Source organism: Bos grunniens, chromosome 25 (assembly GCF_055505025.1).
Source record: "Bos grunniens cultivar Pamir isolate PY7600 chromosome 25, Bosgru_T2T1.0, whole genome shotgun sequence".
Lineage (NCBI taxonomy): Eukaryota > Metazoa > Chordata > Mammalia > Artiodactyla > Bovidae > Bos > Bos grunniens.
In genome coordinates this window covers 21,556,945-21,570,559 of record NC_141189.1, presented here as the reverse complement: position 1 = coordinate 21,570,559, position 13,615 = coordinate 21,556,945, and the positions used below count along the sequence as shown (strand labels likewise).

Here is a 13,615-nt window from a genome sequence, read left to right as displayed (position 1 = left end):
AAATGACCTCACACGCCTGAGGCCCAGTGCGGCAGGCAGAGCTGACCCGGCCCCAGAGATACTCCTCCTGGTGTTTCTGTCTTGTGTCCTCCCCACCCTGGAATGCGGGTGGCCCTCCTGACTTCCTTCTGGTGACCAGAGCACAACGCAGCCACGAGACGTCACTTCCTCGATTGGGTGACGCAGAGGCTGCAGCTTCCACCCTGCTGGCTCCCCTCCCTGCCCACCTCCTTCTCCCCGGCTCGCCTGAAGGAACACCAGCTGCCAAGCAGTGAGCTGCCCCGTAGAGAGAGTCCCACTTGGCTGGGACTGTTGTCTCCAGGAAACAGCCTCTGAGAGGGATGGAGGTAGATCCTCGGCGAGCCCAGCAATCGAGGCAACAGCAAGGCTGGCCTAGACCCTGATGGCGGCTTTGAGAAATCCTGAGCTGAAGGAGCTAGCTAAGCTGTGCCCAGACTCCTGACCTGGAAGAACCCTGAGGTAGGTAGGTTGGGTGTCATTTGTTATGCAGCAGGAATGAACGAACACAGCCACCCCTGGGGAGGCACAGTGACAGGCTGGGGCTCTCACCGAGGCGTCTGGCGGTTCCTCAGGGCCTCCTTCTTCAGGAGCTCCAGCCGCTGGGGTGAGCAGAAACATGGGTACGCAGCACCGCTCTTCAGCAGGGCTTCAGCGGCCTGGGCATAGAGCGCAAGCCGCTGAGACTGAAGGTAGGGCCCGGCAGGCCCTCCGCGCCGGGGGCTCTCGTCCGGGGGAACGCCTGGAACACAGGCAGAGGCAATCACCAAACGATAATGACCCCAAAGACATGGCACAGGTTCCCAGGCACTGCTACAAGCGTTCCACACACCCCGGTGGTGGTGGTGTTAGTTGCTCAGTCGTGTCCGGCTCTGCGATCCCACAAGGTGTAACCTACCAGGCTCTTCTGTCCATGGGATTCTCCAGGCAAGAATACTGGAGTTGGTCCCTTCTCCAGGGGGATCTTCCCAACCCAGGGATCAAACCTGGGTCTCCTGCGTTGCAGGTGGATTCTTTACCATCTGAGCCACCAGAGGAGCAATTCACACACATTGCAGAGCTTTTAATCCTCCCAACAATCCATGAGGCCGTCACTCTTATAATTTCCCTTTTCCAGATGAAGAGGTAAAGCACAGAGGGATTAACGCTTAAGGTCACGAGGCTGGTGGGTAAGCAGTTGGATGGAGGTGCACCGGCTCCCTGATCCACACCCTCTTTGGCATATCCTCTCCCTCCATCCTTGCCCCGAAGAGGGACAAACCAGCCCTGCCCTGGCACAGCGGACTCAGGAGAAGCAGTGTGGCTCAGGGACAGCTCATCCAGCCCAGCTGGACTCCTGGCTTGGCCCCTGACTTCTGTGACAAAGGGTGGTGCCATGAACCTGCAAGGCTGCTTTTATATTCTGTGATCACTGTTAAGGCTCCAAACCACCCAACCTGGTAGGTGCTGTTGTGAACCCCATTCAGAAAGGAGGACACAGGAGCACCGAGAGGCTGTGTCACGTCACCTGGCCAAGGACAAGTGGGTACAACAACATTCAAAGCCAGGCTAGCTCGTCCCCAGTCCGTGCTCTCAAGCACTCCGTGGACTGCCTCCTGCACTCCTTAGCTTTCCTACGCCTTGGTTTCCTCCTCTGAAAAGTGGAGCTAAGAGTCTACTGTGCAGAGTGACCAAGACTTAAATGCACCAGTGCTCACAAAGTGCTTAGCCCAATGGCTTCCATATTGAACATGGAAGCTGCAACATATGCTGTTAGATCAAACGTGATCCAGTATAAGCCCAAACCCCAACTCAAGGTCTGGTTTCCACAGGTCACAAAGGATAGGTTTCACTTATAAATGCCTCCAGGAGAGGCAGAGGGGACACAGAAGAGCTAGATGATGGTGTTTCTGTCCTCAGAGGGCTTTCAAATGAATTAGGAAGCTAAGGACAGAGTTAATCCTGCACACCCGATGTCCCATAGTCTCTGGAGGTAGAGGAGCCTGGGCTCAAAGGCACCGGCCAGCTCTAAGGCCAGGCAAGACACCTTGTAGAGCCTCGGTTTCCTCTTTTTAAAGCAGGAAACAAACATTTACTTAGGTTTCCCTGGTGGCTCAAACCATAGAGAGTCTGCCTACAATGCAGGAGACCTGGGTTTGATCCCTGCGTTGGGAAGATCCCCTGGAAAAGGAAATGGCAACCCACTCCAGTATTCTTGCCTGGAGAATCCCACGGATGGAGGAGCCGGCTACAGTCCATGAGGTCGCAAAAAGTCAGATACGACTGACTGACAAACACATAACACACATTTACTTTCTCCTGAGGGTCATGATGAAGCTGGAATAAGACAGCCTGTGGGAAGGCTCGGCGCCCTGCCTGGCATATCTCAGCTCTCAGTAGGTCCTGGCTGCCAGTATCATTGGTTCTGTTGATATTGGTATTGCTTCATTTGTCAGAGAAGGGGGGCTAGGTTACGTGCATCTGGGGTTCCTTCTTGAGCTAACGTTAGCATGTCCAACATTTGGTACACACTCCAGGGTTTAAGAGAGACTCCACTAGATGCACAAAAGAAACAGTATGTAAACGTTCATAGCAATTTGACTCATCGTATCCAAAATGTAGAAACAATCTAAATGCCCAACCACTGACGAATGAATAAGCAAAAAGTGGTATCTCCACATAATGAATATTGTTTGGTCATAAAAAGGAAAGAATTCATTCACGCTACAACATACATGCCGCAACATCCCCTTCAGGGATCATAGCCTCGTCCTGGAGAAGGGGCACGTGTACCTCAGTGAAGCTCTGAGCCAGGCCGTGCAGGACCACCCAAGACAGACAGGTCACAGTGGAGAATTCTCACAAAACGTGGGCTACAGGAAGAGGAAATGGCAATCCACTCCAGTGTTCTTGCCGTGAGAACCCCATGAGCGGTATGAAAAGTCAAAAAAATGATACCAGGATATAAGCCCCACCCCACCCCCAAGTTGGTAAGTATCCGATATGCTATTGCAGAAGGGTAGAGGGCAATTACTAACAGCTCCAGAAAGAATAAAGCAGCTGGGCCAAAGCGGAAACGACGCTCAGTTGTGGATGTGTCTGGTGGTGAAAACAAAGTCTGATGTTGTAAAGAACAATATTGCAGAGGAACCTGGAATGTTAGGTCCATGAATCAAGGTAAATTGGATGTGGTCAAGCAAGAGATGTCAAGAGTGAACATCAGCATCTTTAGGAATCAGTGAATAAAATGGATGGGAATGGGTGAATTTAATTTATATAACCATTTTATCTACTACTGTGGGCAAGAATCCCTTAAAAGAAATGGTGTAGCCTTCATAGTCAACAAAAAAGTACAAAATGCAGTACTTGAATTCAATCTCAGAAACGCCAGAATGATCTCAGTTTGTTTCCAAGGCAAACCATGCAACATACAGTTAATTCAAGTGTACACCCCAACCACTGAGGCAGAAGAAGCTGATCAGTTCTATGAAGACCTACAACATCTTCTAGGACGAACACCAAAAAAAGATGTCCTTTTCGTCCTAGGAGATTGGAAGGCGAAAGTAGGAATTAAGGAGATATCCAGAATAACAGGCAAGGCAAGTTTGCTTTCAGAGTACAAAAATGAATCAGGGCTAACATTAACAGAGTTTTGTCAAGAGAACATGCTGATTACAGCAAACACTCTCTTCCAACAACCCAAGAGACGACTTTACATATGGACATCACCAGATGGTCTATATCGAAATCAGATTGATTATGTTCTTTGCAGCCGAAGATGGAAAAGCTCTATACATCAGAAAAAAACAAGACCTGGAGCTGACTGTGGCTCAGATCATGAGCTCCTTATTGCAAAATTCAGGCTTAAATTGAAGAAAACAGGGAAAACCTCTAGGCTTTTTGTTGTTGTTCAGTTGCCAAGCTGTCTGACTCTTTGCGACTGCAGCATACAAGGCTTCCCTGTCCCTCACCATCTCACCATGTCCACTGAATCGGTGATCCCATTCAACCATCTCATCCTCTGTTGCCCTCTCCTGCTTCTGCCTTCAATCTTTCCCACCATCAAGGTCTCTCCCAAAAGTCAGCTGTTCATATCAGGTGGCCAGAGTATTGAAGCTTCAGCTTCAGCATCAGTCCTTCCAAAGAGTATTCAGGGTTGATTTCCTTTAAGGTCGACTGGTTTGATCTCCTTGCTTTCCAAGGGACTCTCAAGAGTCTTCTCCACACCACAGTCCAAATGCATCAATTCTTTGGCACTCTGCCTTCTTTATGGTACAGCTGTCACATCCATACATGATAATTGGAAAGACCATAGCCTTGACTATACGGTCTTTGTTAGCCAAGTGACGTCTCTCCTTTTTAACAGACTGTCTAAGTTTGTCATAGCTTTTCTGCCAAGAAGCAACTGTCTTCTAATTTCATGGCTGCTGTCATCATCTGCAGGGATTTTGGAGCCCAAGAAGAGGAAATCTGTCACTACTTCCACGTTTCCCCCATCTACCTGCCATGAAGTGATGAGACCGGATGCCATGATCTTAGTTTTTTCAATATAATATTTAGTTTTAAGCTGGCTTTTTCACTCTTCTCTTCACCCTCATCAAGAGGCTCTTTAGTTCCTCTTCACTTTCTGCCATTAGAGTGACGTTATCCTCATACTGAGGTTGTTAATACTTCTCCCAGCAATCTTGATTCTAGTGTGTTAACTCATCCAGTTCAACATTTTGCATCATATGCTCTGTGTATAGGTTTATTAAACAGGGTGACAATAAACAGCTTTGTTGTACTTCTTTCTCAATCCTGAACCAGTCAGTTGTTCCTTACAAGGTTCTAACTTGCTTCCTGACCCACACAGAGGTTTCTCAGGAGACATGTAAGAAAGTCTGGTATTCCCATCTCCTTAAAAGTTTTCCACACTTTGTGATAATCCACACAGTCAAAGGCTTTAGCATAGTCAATGAAACAGAGGTAGATGTTTTTCTGGAATTCCCTTGCTTTCTCTATGATCCAGCGAATGTTGGCAATTTGATCTCTGGTTCCTCTGCCTTTTCTGAACCCAGCTTTAACATCTAGAAGTTCTCGGTTCACATAATGCTGAAGTCTAGCTTGAGGATTTTGAGGATAACCTTACTAGCACGGGAGATGAGTGCAACTGTCTGGTGGTCTGAACATTCTTTAGTACTGCCCTTCCTGGGAACTGGGATGAGTACTGACCTTTTCCAGTCCTGTGGCCACTGTTGGGTTTTCCAAATTTGCTGACATATTCATTGTAGCACTTTAATAGCACCATCTTTTAGGAAGTTAAATAGCTTTACAGGATTCCATTGCCTCCACTAGCTTTATTGGCAGCAATGCTTCCAAAGACCCACTTGACTTCACACTCCAGGATGTCTGGCTCTAGGTGAGTGAGGGAACACACCATTCTGGTTATCTGGGTCATTACGATCTTTTTTGTAGAGTTCTCTGTATTCTTTCCATCTTTTCTTGATTGCCTCTGCTTCTATTACGTCGTTACCATTTCTGTCCTTTATTATGCCTATCTTGGGATGATTTAGGTATGACCTAAATCAAATCCCTTATGATTATACAGTGGAGGTGATGAATAGATTCAAGGCATTAGATCTAGTAGACAGAGTGCTTGAAGAACTATGGATGGATGTTCCTAACATTGTACAGGAGGCAGTGACCAAAACCATCCCAAAGAAAAAGAAACGTAAGAAGGCAAAGTGGTTTTCTGAGGAGGTTTTACAAATACCTGAGGAAAGAAAACAAGCAAAAGGCAAGGGAGAAAGGGAAGATAAATCCAACTGAATGCAGAATTCCAGAGAAGAACAAGGAGAGATAAGGAGGCCTTCTTAAATGAATGACGCAAAGAAATAGAGGAAAACAATAGAATGGGAAAGACTAGAGATCTCTTCAAGAAAACTGGAGATATCAAGAGAATGTTTCATGAAGGATGGGGACGGGGACAATAAAGGACAGAAACAGTAAGGACCTAACAGAAGGAGAGAGATTAAGAAGAGGTGGTAAGAATACACAGGAGAATTATACAAAAAAGGTCTTAATGCTCTGGATAACCACGATGGTGTGGTCACTCACCTAGAGCCAGACATCCTCGAGTGTGAAGTCAAGTGGGCCTTAGGAAGCATTACTACAAATAAAGCTTGTGGAGATGACAGAATTTCAGCTGAGCTATTTAGAATCCTAAAAGATGATGCCGTTAAAGTGCTGTACTCATATGACAGCAAATTTGGAAAACTCAGCAGTGGCCACAGGACAGGAAAAGGTCAGTTTTCATTCCAATGCAAAAGAAAGGCAATCCCAAAGAATATTCAACTACCACACAAGTGTGGTCATTTCATGTGCTAGCAAGGTTACGCTGAAAATCCTTCAAGCTAGGCTTTAGCCTAGCTTTACCATCTGGTAGCTAAGACGGTAAAGAATCTGCCTACAACGCAGGAGACTTAGGTTCAATCCCTGGGTTGTGAAGATTCCCTAGAGAAGGAACTGGCAACCCACTTCAGTATTCTTGTCTGGAGAATTCCATGGACAGAGAAGCCTGGTGGGCTACAGTCCATGGGGTCACAAAGAGTTGGACACAACTGAGCGAATAAGCAACAGCAGGCTTCAGCAGTATGTGAAACGAGAACTTCCAGATGTATTAATACAAGCTGGGTTTAGAAAAGGCAGAGGAACCCAGATCAAATTGCCAGCACTCATTAGACCATAGAGATAGCAAGGGAATTCCAGAAAAACATCTTCTTCAGCTTCACTGACTATGCTAAAGCCTTCAGCTGTGTGGATCACAACAAACTATCGTAAATTCTTAAAGTGATGGGAGTACCAGACCACCTTACCTGTCTCCTGAGAAACCTGTATGGGGGTCAAGAACCAACAGTTAGAACCGGACATGGAAAAACAGACCGGTTTCAAATTGGGAAAGGAGTACGTCAAGGCTGTATGTTGTCACCCTGCTTGTTTAACTTATATGCAGGGTACATCATGCGAAATGCCAGGCTGGATGAATCACAAGTTGGAATCAAGATTGCCAGGATTCCTCAGATACACAGATACACCTCAGATACACAGATACCACTCTAACGGCAGAAAGTGAAGAGGAACTAAAGAGTCTCTTAATGAGGATGAAAGAGAAGAGTGAAAAAGCTGTTTTGAAACTCAGCATTCAAAAAACTAAGATCATGCCATCTGGACCAGATGGCCATCACGTCATGGCAAATAGAAAGGGGAAAAGTGAAAGCAGTGAAGATTTTTATTTTCTTGGGCCCCAAAATCACAGTGGATGGTGACTGTAGCCATGAAATTAAAAGACGCTTGCTCCTTGGAAGGAAAGTTATAACAAACCTAGACACTGTATCAAAAAGCAGAGACATCACTTTGCCAACAAAGGCCCGTGTAGTCAAAGCTATGGTTTCTCCAGTGGTCATGTATGGTTGTGAGAACTGGACCCTAAAGAAGGCTGGTGTTGGTGGTTTAGTCACTCACTTGGGTCCAACTGTTGCCTGCCAGGCTCCTCTGTCCAGTATTCTTGCCTGGAGTGGGTTGGCATTTACTTCTCCAACGGATCTTCCTGACTCGGGGGTCAAACCTGGGTCTCCTGCACTGCAGGCAGATTCTTTACTGACTAGGGAAGCCCAGAAGGCTGAATGACAAAGAATTGATGCTTTTGAACTGTGGTGCTAGAGACGACTCTAGCACTTACACTCTGGGACTGCAAGGAGATCAAACCAGTCAATTCTAAAGGACATCACCCCGGAATACTCATTGGAAGGACTGATGCTAAAGCTGAAGCTCCAATACTTTGGCCACCTTAGGTGAAGAGGTGACTCACCTGAAAAGACCCAGATGCTGGGAAGATTGAAGACCAAAGAAGAAGAGGGTGGCAGAGGCTGAGATGGTTAGCTAGTGTCACTGACTCAATGCACATGAATCTGAGCAACTCTGGGAGATAGTGGAAGGTAGGGGAACCTGGAGTGCTGCAGTTCACGTAGTCACGACGACTTAGTGACCGAACAGCAACATACATGAACCTTATGCTAAGTATAAGCCAGTCACAAAATGAAATGTCTCAAACAGGCAAACCACACAGACCGAGGTTAGTGGTTGCCAACGGCAGGAGGGAAGGAGGAACGGGGAGTGCCTGCTAACTGGTTTGCAATTTTGAGCTGACGGAAATGTTCTAGAATTAGAGGGGTGATGGATGCACAATACAGTGAATATACTGAAGACGACTTTGAAATGGTGAACTTCACATTATATAAATTACAGGTCAACTCCTGAAGCAAGAACATCCAGAAATTACCCACCTGGGCTGTGGATCCCTGCCTGCTTCGGTCATACCCTTGGGCCGAGCCGAGGGCTCTAAGAGGCTGGACGCATCAGTCGTGCTCATCCCAGCGCCCTTGTGCTAGCACAGTCTGTGGGACGTGGAGCACGTGCTCCACACATGGCCAATCATGATCTCTTGCCCATCACTGTGTCCTCACGTCACATTTCCAAGCCCCCTGGTCTCCCCTGATAGCTCAGTTGGTAAAGAATCCGTCTGCAATGCAGGAGACTCTGGTTCGATTCCTGTCAGGAAGATACACTAGAGGAGGGAGAGGCTACCCACTCCAGTATTCTTGGGCTTCCCTTGAGGCTCAGCTATAAAGAAGCTGCCTGGAATGCAGGAGACCTGGGTTCAATCCCTGGGTTGGGAAGATCCCCTGGAGAAGGGAAAGGCTATCCACTCCAGTATTCTGGCCTGGAGAATTCCATGGACTATACAGTCCATGGGATCGCAGAGAGTCAGACAGGACTGAGCGACTCTCACTTTCGCTGGTCTCCTCGCTGTGCTTGGGCCACTGTGGCTCCCTTGCTGCTCCTCAAATATGCCCAGCACTAAGCTTCTGTAGGACCTTTACATCTGCTACTCACTGGGCTTTGAGCTTGCCCCCTAGGCAACCACGGCGCCAACTTCTCACTTTGTGCAAGTCTCTGTGCTACTGTCCACCCCTCGGGGAAGTCTGTCCTGTCTCAAAGAGCACCCACCCCTCCCTGCTGGTTTGGGCACCTGGTACCCCTTTCTCTGCAGCACTTATCACTGCTTCATATCATAGTAAGGATGAAGTCACCTGTGAACTCACCTACCACCTGGCACATGGCACCTTAGTTCCCTGACCAGGCATGGAACCCGTGCCCCTGGCACTGGGAGCTTGGAGTCTTAACCACTGGACCACCAGGGAAGTCCCTAGAATTCAGGTTGTTTTGTTCAGTCTGCCTTCCCCTACTTACTGAGGGCAGGGTCTTGGTTTTATGCTTGAATACTACCCGGACCACAGAAGTGACCTTGGTGCATGAATTCTTTCACTCAGCTAATCTCGACGGAAGTTTCTGCTACAATCTTCTACAGTCGAGGACAGAAATGAAATCAGTTTTTGCTCTTCAGTAACCCAGAGTTTAGTTAATGATTTACCTGAGATTAGAGCACACGTTGTCGAGACAGTCTTGGAGTTTTGGGCATTTTTGGGAGCTTAAGTAGCCATACCTGTTCTGACAGGTAGGCAGCAACTGACCCGGGGAACATACACACACTCCTCTTTGTCCTCCCCGAGCTTAGCTGGCTTCAGAATTAAACTTCCCACAGGGAGGCTGACTTGAGAGGCTGCACACATTTTGTCTGACTCATACAATGTGTCATCTGAGTTCAGATTTGACAATGGGAAGCACTCATCAAAACCAAAACCAAAACAAAAAACCTTGGCCATCTGGCTCCTCCTGGAAATCGGAAGATTTGAGGAGCTGGGCCAGGATTCCCACATGGCCAAAGAGAGCTGGCGCTTCCTCAGGCTCTTCACAGCCATGGAGCCTCCCAGTCCATCTTCCACTTGGCCTGTTTCCTGCCTAATCCCAGGAGGAGATAAGATTCCGAGATAAAAACAAGAATCTCAGAAGTGCCTTGGAGCTTCCCCGCCGCCCCCCCCCCCCCCACCCCAGGGAACTTCAGTATCTTTCTGGGTGGTACCTGCCCCCCAGACAACACAAATGTACCCATTCTTCCGGGGACTCTCAAGTTCTCCACCCTGGGCCCCATGAGAAGACCTTCAGGCTCTTTCTCCTGTTCCTTCTCTGGCTTGCTAAATTGCTCAGTCATGTCCGACCCTTTGCGACCCAGTGGACTTGTAACTGGCCAGGCTCCTCTGTCCATGAGATTCTCCAGGCAAGAATATCGGAGTGGGTTGCCAGGCTCTCCTCCAGGGGATCTTCCCCACCCAGGGATCGAACCTGAGTCTCTTGTGATTCCAGCATTGGCAGATGGGTTCTTCACCACTAGCACCACCTGGGAGAACCTTGCTCCTTCCCCGGAGAAGGGTCCTTTCCCTGACAGCCTCACCTGCCCACTCGAGCATGTCCTCAATATTCTCCGCTGCCCCAGGCACAAGACGGGTCTGATCTGTGTCCTCCAGCCTCAGGATGAAGCTCCCTTGGTGCTTCTTGGCAAAGATGTAGTTGTACAAGGCAGTGCGGAGGCCACCCAGGTGCAAGAAGCCTGATGGAAGAAGGGGACAGCCCAGATGAGACGGGGAAGATGAAGGGCAAGTCAATTCTGCTTGTGATAAAAGGGCCCAAAGAACAGCAAAGCCCAGGAAATGGCCCTTCCTGTCCCATCTCTCCAGCAGTCAGGCTGTTACAGAAGAGGACTGGGGTGGCTGACTCATTTACCTCATCCCAGAAATGGAAGAACACCCAGGTTTTGGAGCTTATCATTTTGTAAAATGGCTCCAGTCTCCCCACCCGCACCCATCGTTCTACTCTGAGATTTGCCTTGAGACCAAGTTTCACCCAAAGGGGAAACAGATGGCTAGTCACTGAAGCTACTTCACACGTGCATTTCATTGATGCAAACTCAATGAGGTCCCTGGGCAAAAAAACTTTGCTAATTGAAAATACTGTATAATTATTACATTTTGCACATACCCTCTGTGCACTGTACAGACGAACCACATCACACATTTTGAATTTTGACTACTTGATGCTCTAAGTGCTGCCTTTAGATACTAATGAAAATAATATTCAATTCCACTGTATTTCTCCACCCAAGTTTAAACTCTTAAAAGACTTTACTTTTTTCATCGTTTCTGACTGAATAGTTAGAGTAAACAGTTTTCCCAGGGCTGTCATTTCCCCCCTTACCCTGCCTTCTGTGGACCAGGTCGTGGCCCTGTCTTCACAATGAGCTCATTTGCATCTTCAGGTACTAGCACCTGCACGAGACAGGAACGCTCCTCTGGGATCAGGCAGACTCTAGCTCAACACTGATTATATAGGTGACCTTCAGCTAGTTATTGCAAGGACACCACAAAACCAGAGTTCCCCAAGATAGAAGACAGGGGTCGAGTAGTTGAAACCAAGACGTCTTACAGATCTTGATTCAAATTCTGCTCCCCTTGGACATTCTACTTGATTTTTGTGAGCTTCAATTTCCTAATTTGTTGAGAGAGATTGACAACAAAAAATAGAAACCTTCCTTGCAAGATTGCTGTGAGGCATAAATGCTGATCAGACCATACCATTAATTTTAGCTATTACAATGATCTATATTCTTCTGTCTGTAGTCAATCGCCTTGCCAATATGGGCTTTTCCAGCAAATCATCAAGGAAACAAGACTTAAGATCATCATAAAGGAGGCTTCTGCTTGTTAAGTGCTTTCCATGAGGTAACACACCTTTCCAGTGCCTCAGCTGGATTACCTCAAATGATGAGGCAGGTACTATTATCAGCTCTATTTGGCAGGTGTTAAAATTCAGAGGTTCAATGCTTTGCTCAAGTGGCAAAGCCAGAAATCTGCACCCAGACAATCCTAGGCCTTTGCACCCAAACCAGAGCTTGTCTGAAAACTGTTGGCAGTTCACAACTGAGCAGTTACAGAAATAGCAAGTAAACGCTTAGAAACTGAGAGCATTTTGACTGAATAATTTTACATCTGTTGAATTCAATAGAAAGTCTCATATTTTGTATGCTTTCCAGAGTTTCAATTTTCTAGTAATTTCTTCATATGGATTTTATAAAAGTATTAATCTGTAATTCATTGGAAATCAGAAGCCAGTCAAACCCAGGGGTGGTTTGAGGAGCAGGCTCTACACTATAGTGCCTGGCAAGAAATATCCTTGTCCTCCTGTGCAGCTGGGATCTTTTACAATGGTAGCTTTGGGACCCAGGAGTTTAGAACGAGAGGTGTGCTTTTTGTGAAGAGGGTAGGAGGTTGCCTCAGATGGAAAAGAACTTGAGGAACTACTGGCGAGGCCACTAGAGTACACAATGGGTCCCTGCCCCACTCTGGCTTGCTAAGCTCCAACACTAACCACAGGACCGTTGTACCTCCAATTTCCTCTGCCCAGAAAGTTCCTTCTATGGGCTTCAGGTATCTAGCTCCTTGTTACTTGGTTCTCAACTCTCATGGCACCTCCTCAGCAACGCATTCCTCAGCATCCTACCTAACCCCTTGTCCCCTACATTGCTTCACCTCGTGCATGACACATATGACTGTTTAAAACTACAGCTATTTTTTTTACATGTTTGTAGCAGTCACTACCTTGGAGAAGGCAATGGCAACCCACTCCAGTACTCTTGCCTGGAAAATCCCATGGACAGAGGAGCCTAAGTAGGCTGTAGTCCATGGGGTCGCTAGGAGCCGGACATGACTTAGCGACTTCACTTTCACTTTTCACTTTCATGCATTGGAGAAGGAAATGGCAACCCACTCCAGTGTTCTTGCCTGGAGAATCCCGGGGACGGGGCAGCCTGGTGGGCTGCCGTCTCTGGGGTCGCACAGAGTCGAACACGACTGAAGCGACTTAGCAGCAGCAGCAGTCACTACCAGTGTAGGCTTCCTGGGAGTAGGGGCCCTACTTTCTCCAAGGCCGTTGCATCTCAGTGCCTAGAACAGGCTGTACTCAATAAACATTTGTTGAATACACAAGAAAAAAGGAACCCAAAGAAATGGTACAGTACGATAAGCACGAAACTCCTGGCAACGCGAATTATTTTCGCTCGTAAACATATTTCTAACTCCGCATAATGAGGTCTCACTGCCCCGCCAGTCTGACCCCACCGGAAGGGATTCTTTCGGAATGTTCGGGGGGCGGGCAAGAGACGGTGGGCCTCGGCCTGCAGCGTCACGTCCGCCAAGGTTACCTGTGGGGCTGGGGGCGAACCGCACTCGCACCGCAGCCCCGGGATCAGTGCCCAGGCTGGCTTCGCGCCGCCCCATCAGGCGGCCCAAGGCAGCCGGGGACCTCCCGGGTTGCAGCAACTTCTTCAGGAGCACCGCCATGTGGGGTGGCATAGGCACACGTGGGCTTCTCCGTGCATCACTTCCGGGGACTGCTCCCAGCCAATCCGCTTCCGCCACAGAAGGCGCAACCCCGCCCCTTAAAGGCGCCAGCCTCCTAGCCTGCAAGCCCACGCCCCCCTCCCAAGACTGCGGCCCCACTCGGCCTCAAGGGGGCAGAGCCTAGCAAGCGGGCGATTTCCCGGGCCCGCCCCCTTCGGTTCTCGAAAGCTAAAGCGTGGCAGGGGCCGGGCCGGGGAAGCGGAGGAGGCGGGTCTCCATAGAAACCTCCA

General features: G+C 48.3%; 1 protein-coding gene across 4 annotated transcripts in view; it reads right to left on the bottom strand.

Moving 5' to 3' along the window:
* EARS2 (glutamyl-tRNA synthetase 2, mitochondrial) overlaps nt 1-13,507 on the bottom strand; it is a 34,264-nt gene extending 20,757 nt beyond the window's left edge. Inside the window, exons 1-3 of one of the 4 annotated variants that reach the window (XM_086375318.1) lie at nt 13,187-13,507; nt 10,385-10,540; nt 571-760 (exon numbers count right to left, since the gene is read on the bottom strand). In XM_086375318.1, the coding sequence (XP_086231444.1) occupies nt 571-760; nt 10,385-10,540; nt 13,187-13,337 (497 nt within the window). In that variant the 5' untranslated portion in view covers nt 13,338-13,507. Of the gene's footprint in view, nt 1-570; nt 761-10,384; nt 10,541-11,184 lie in introns of all 4 variants that reach the window. The other 3 variants (XM_086375317.1, XM_086375315.1, XM_086375316.1) reach the window with 3 other exon arrangements.
* Between the last annotated feature and the right edge of the window lie 108 nt (nt 13,508-13,615).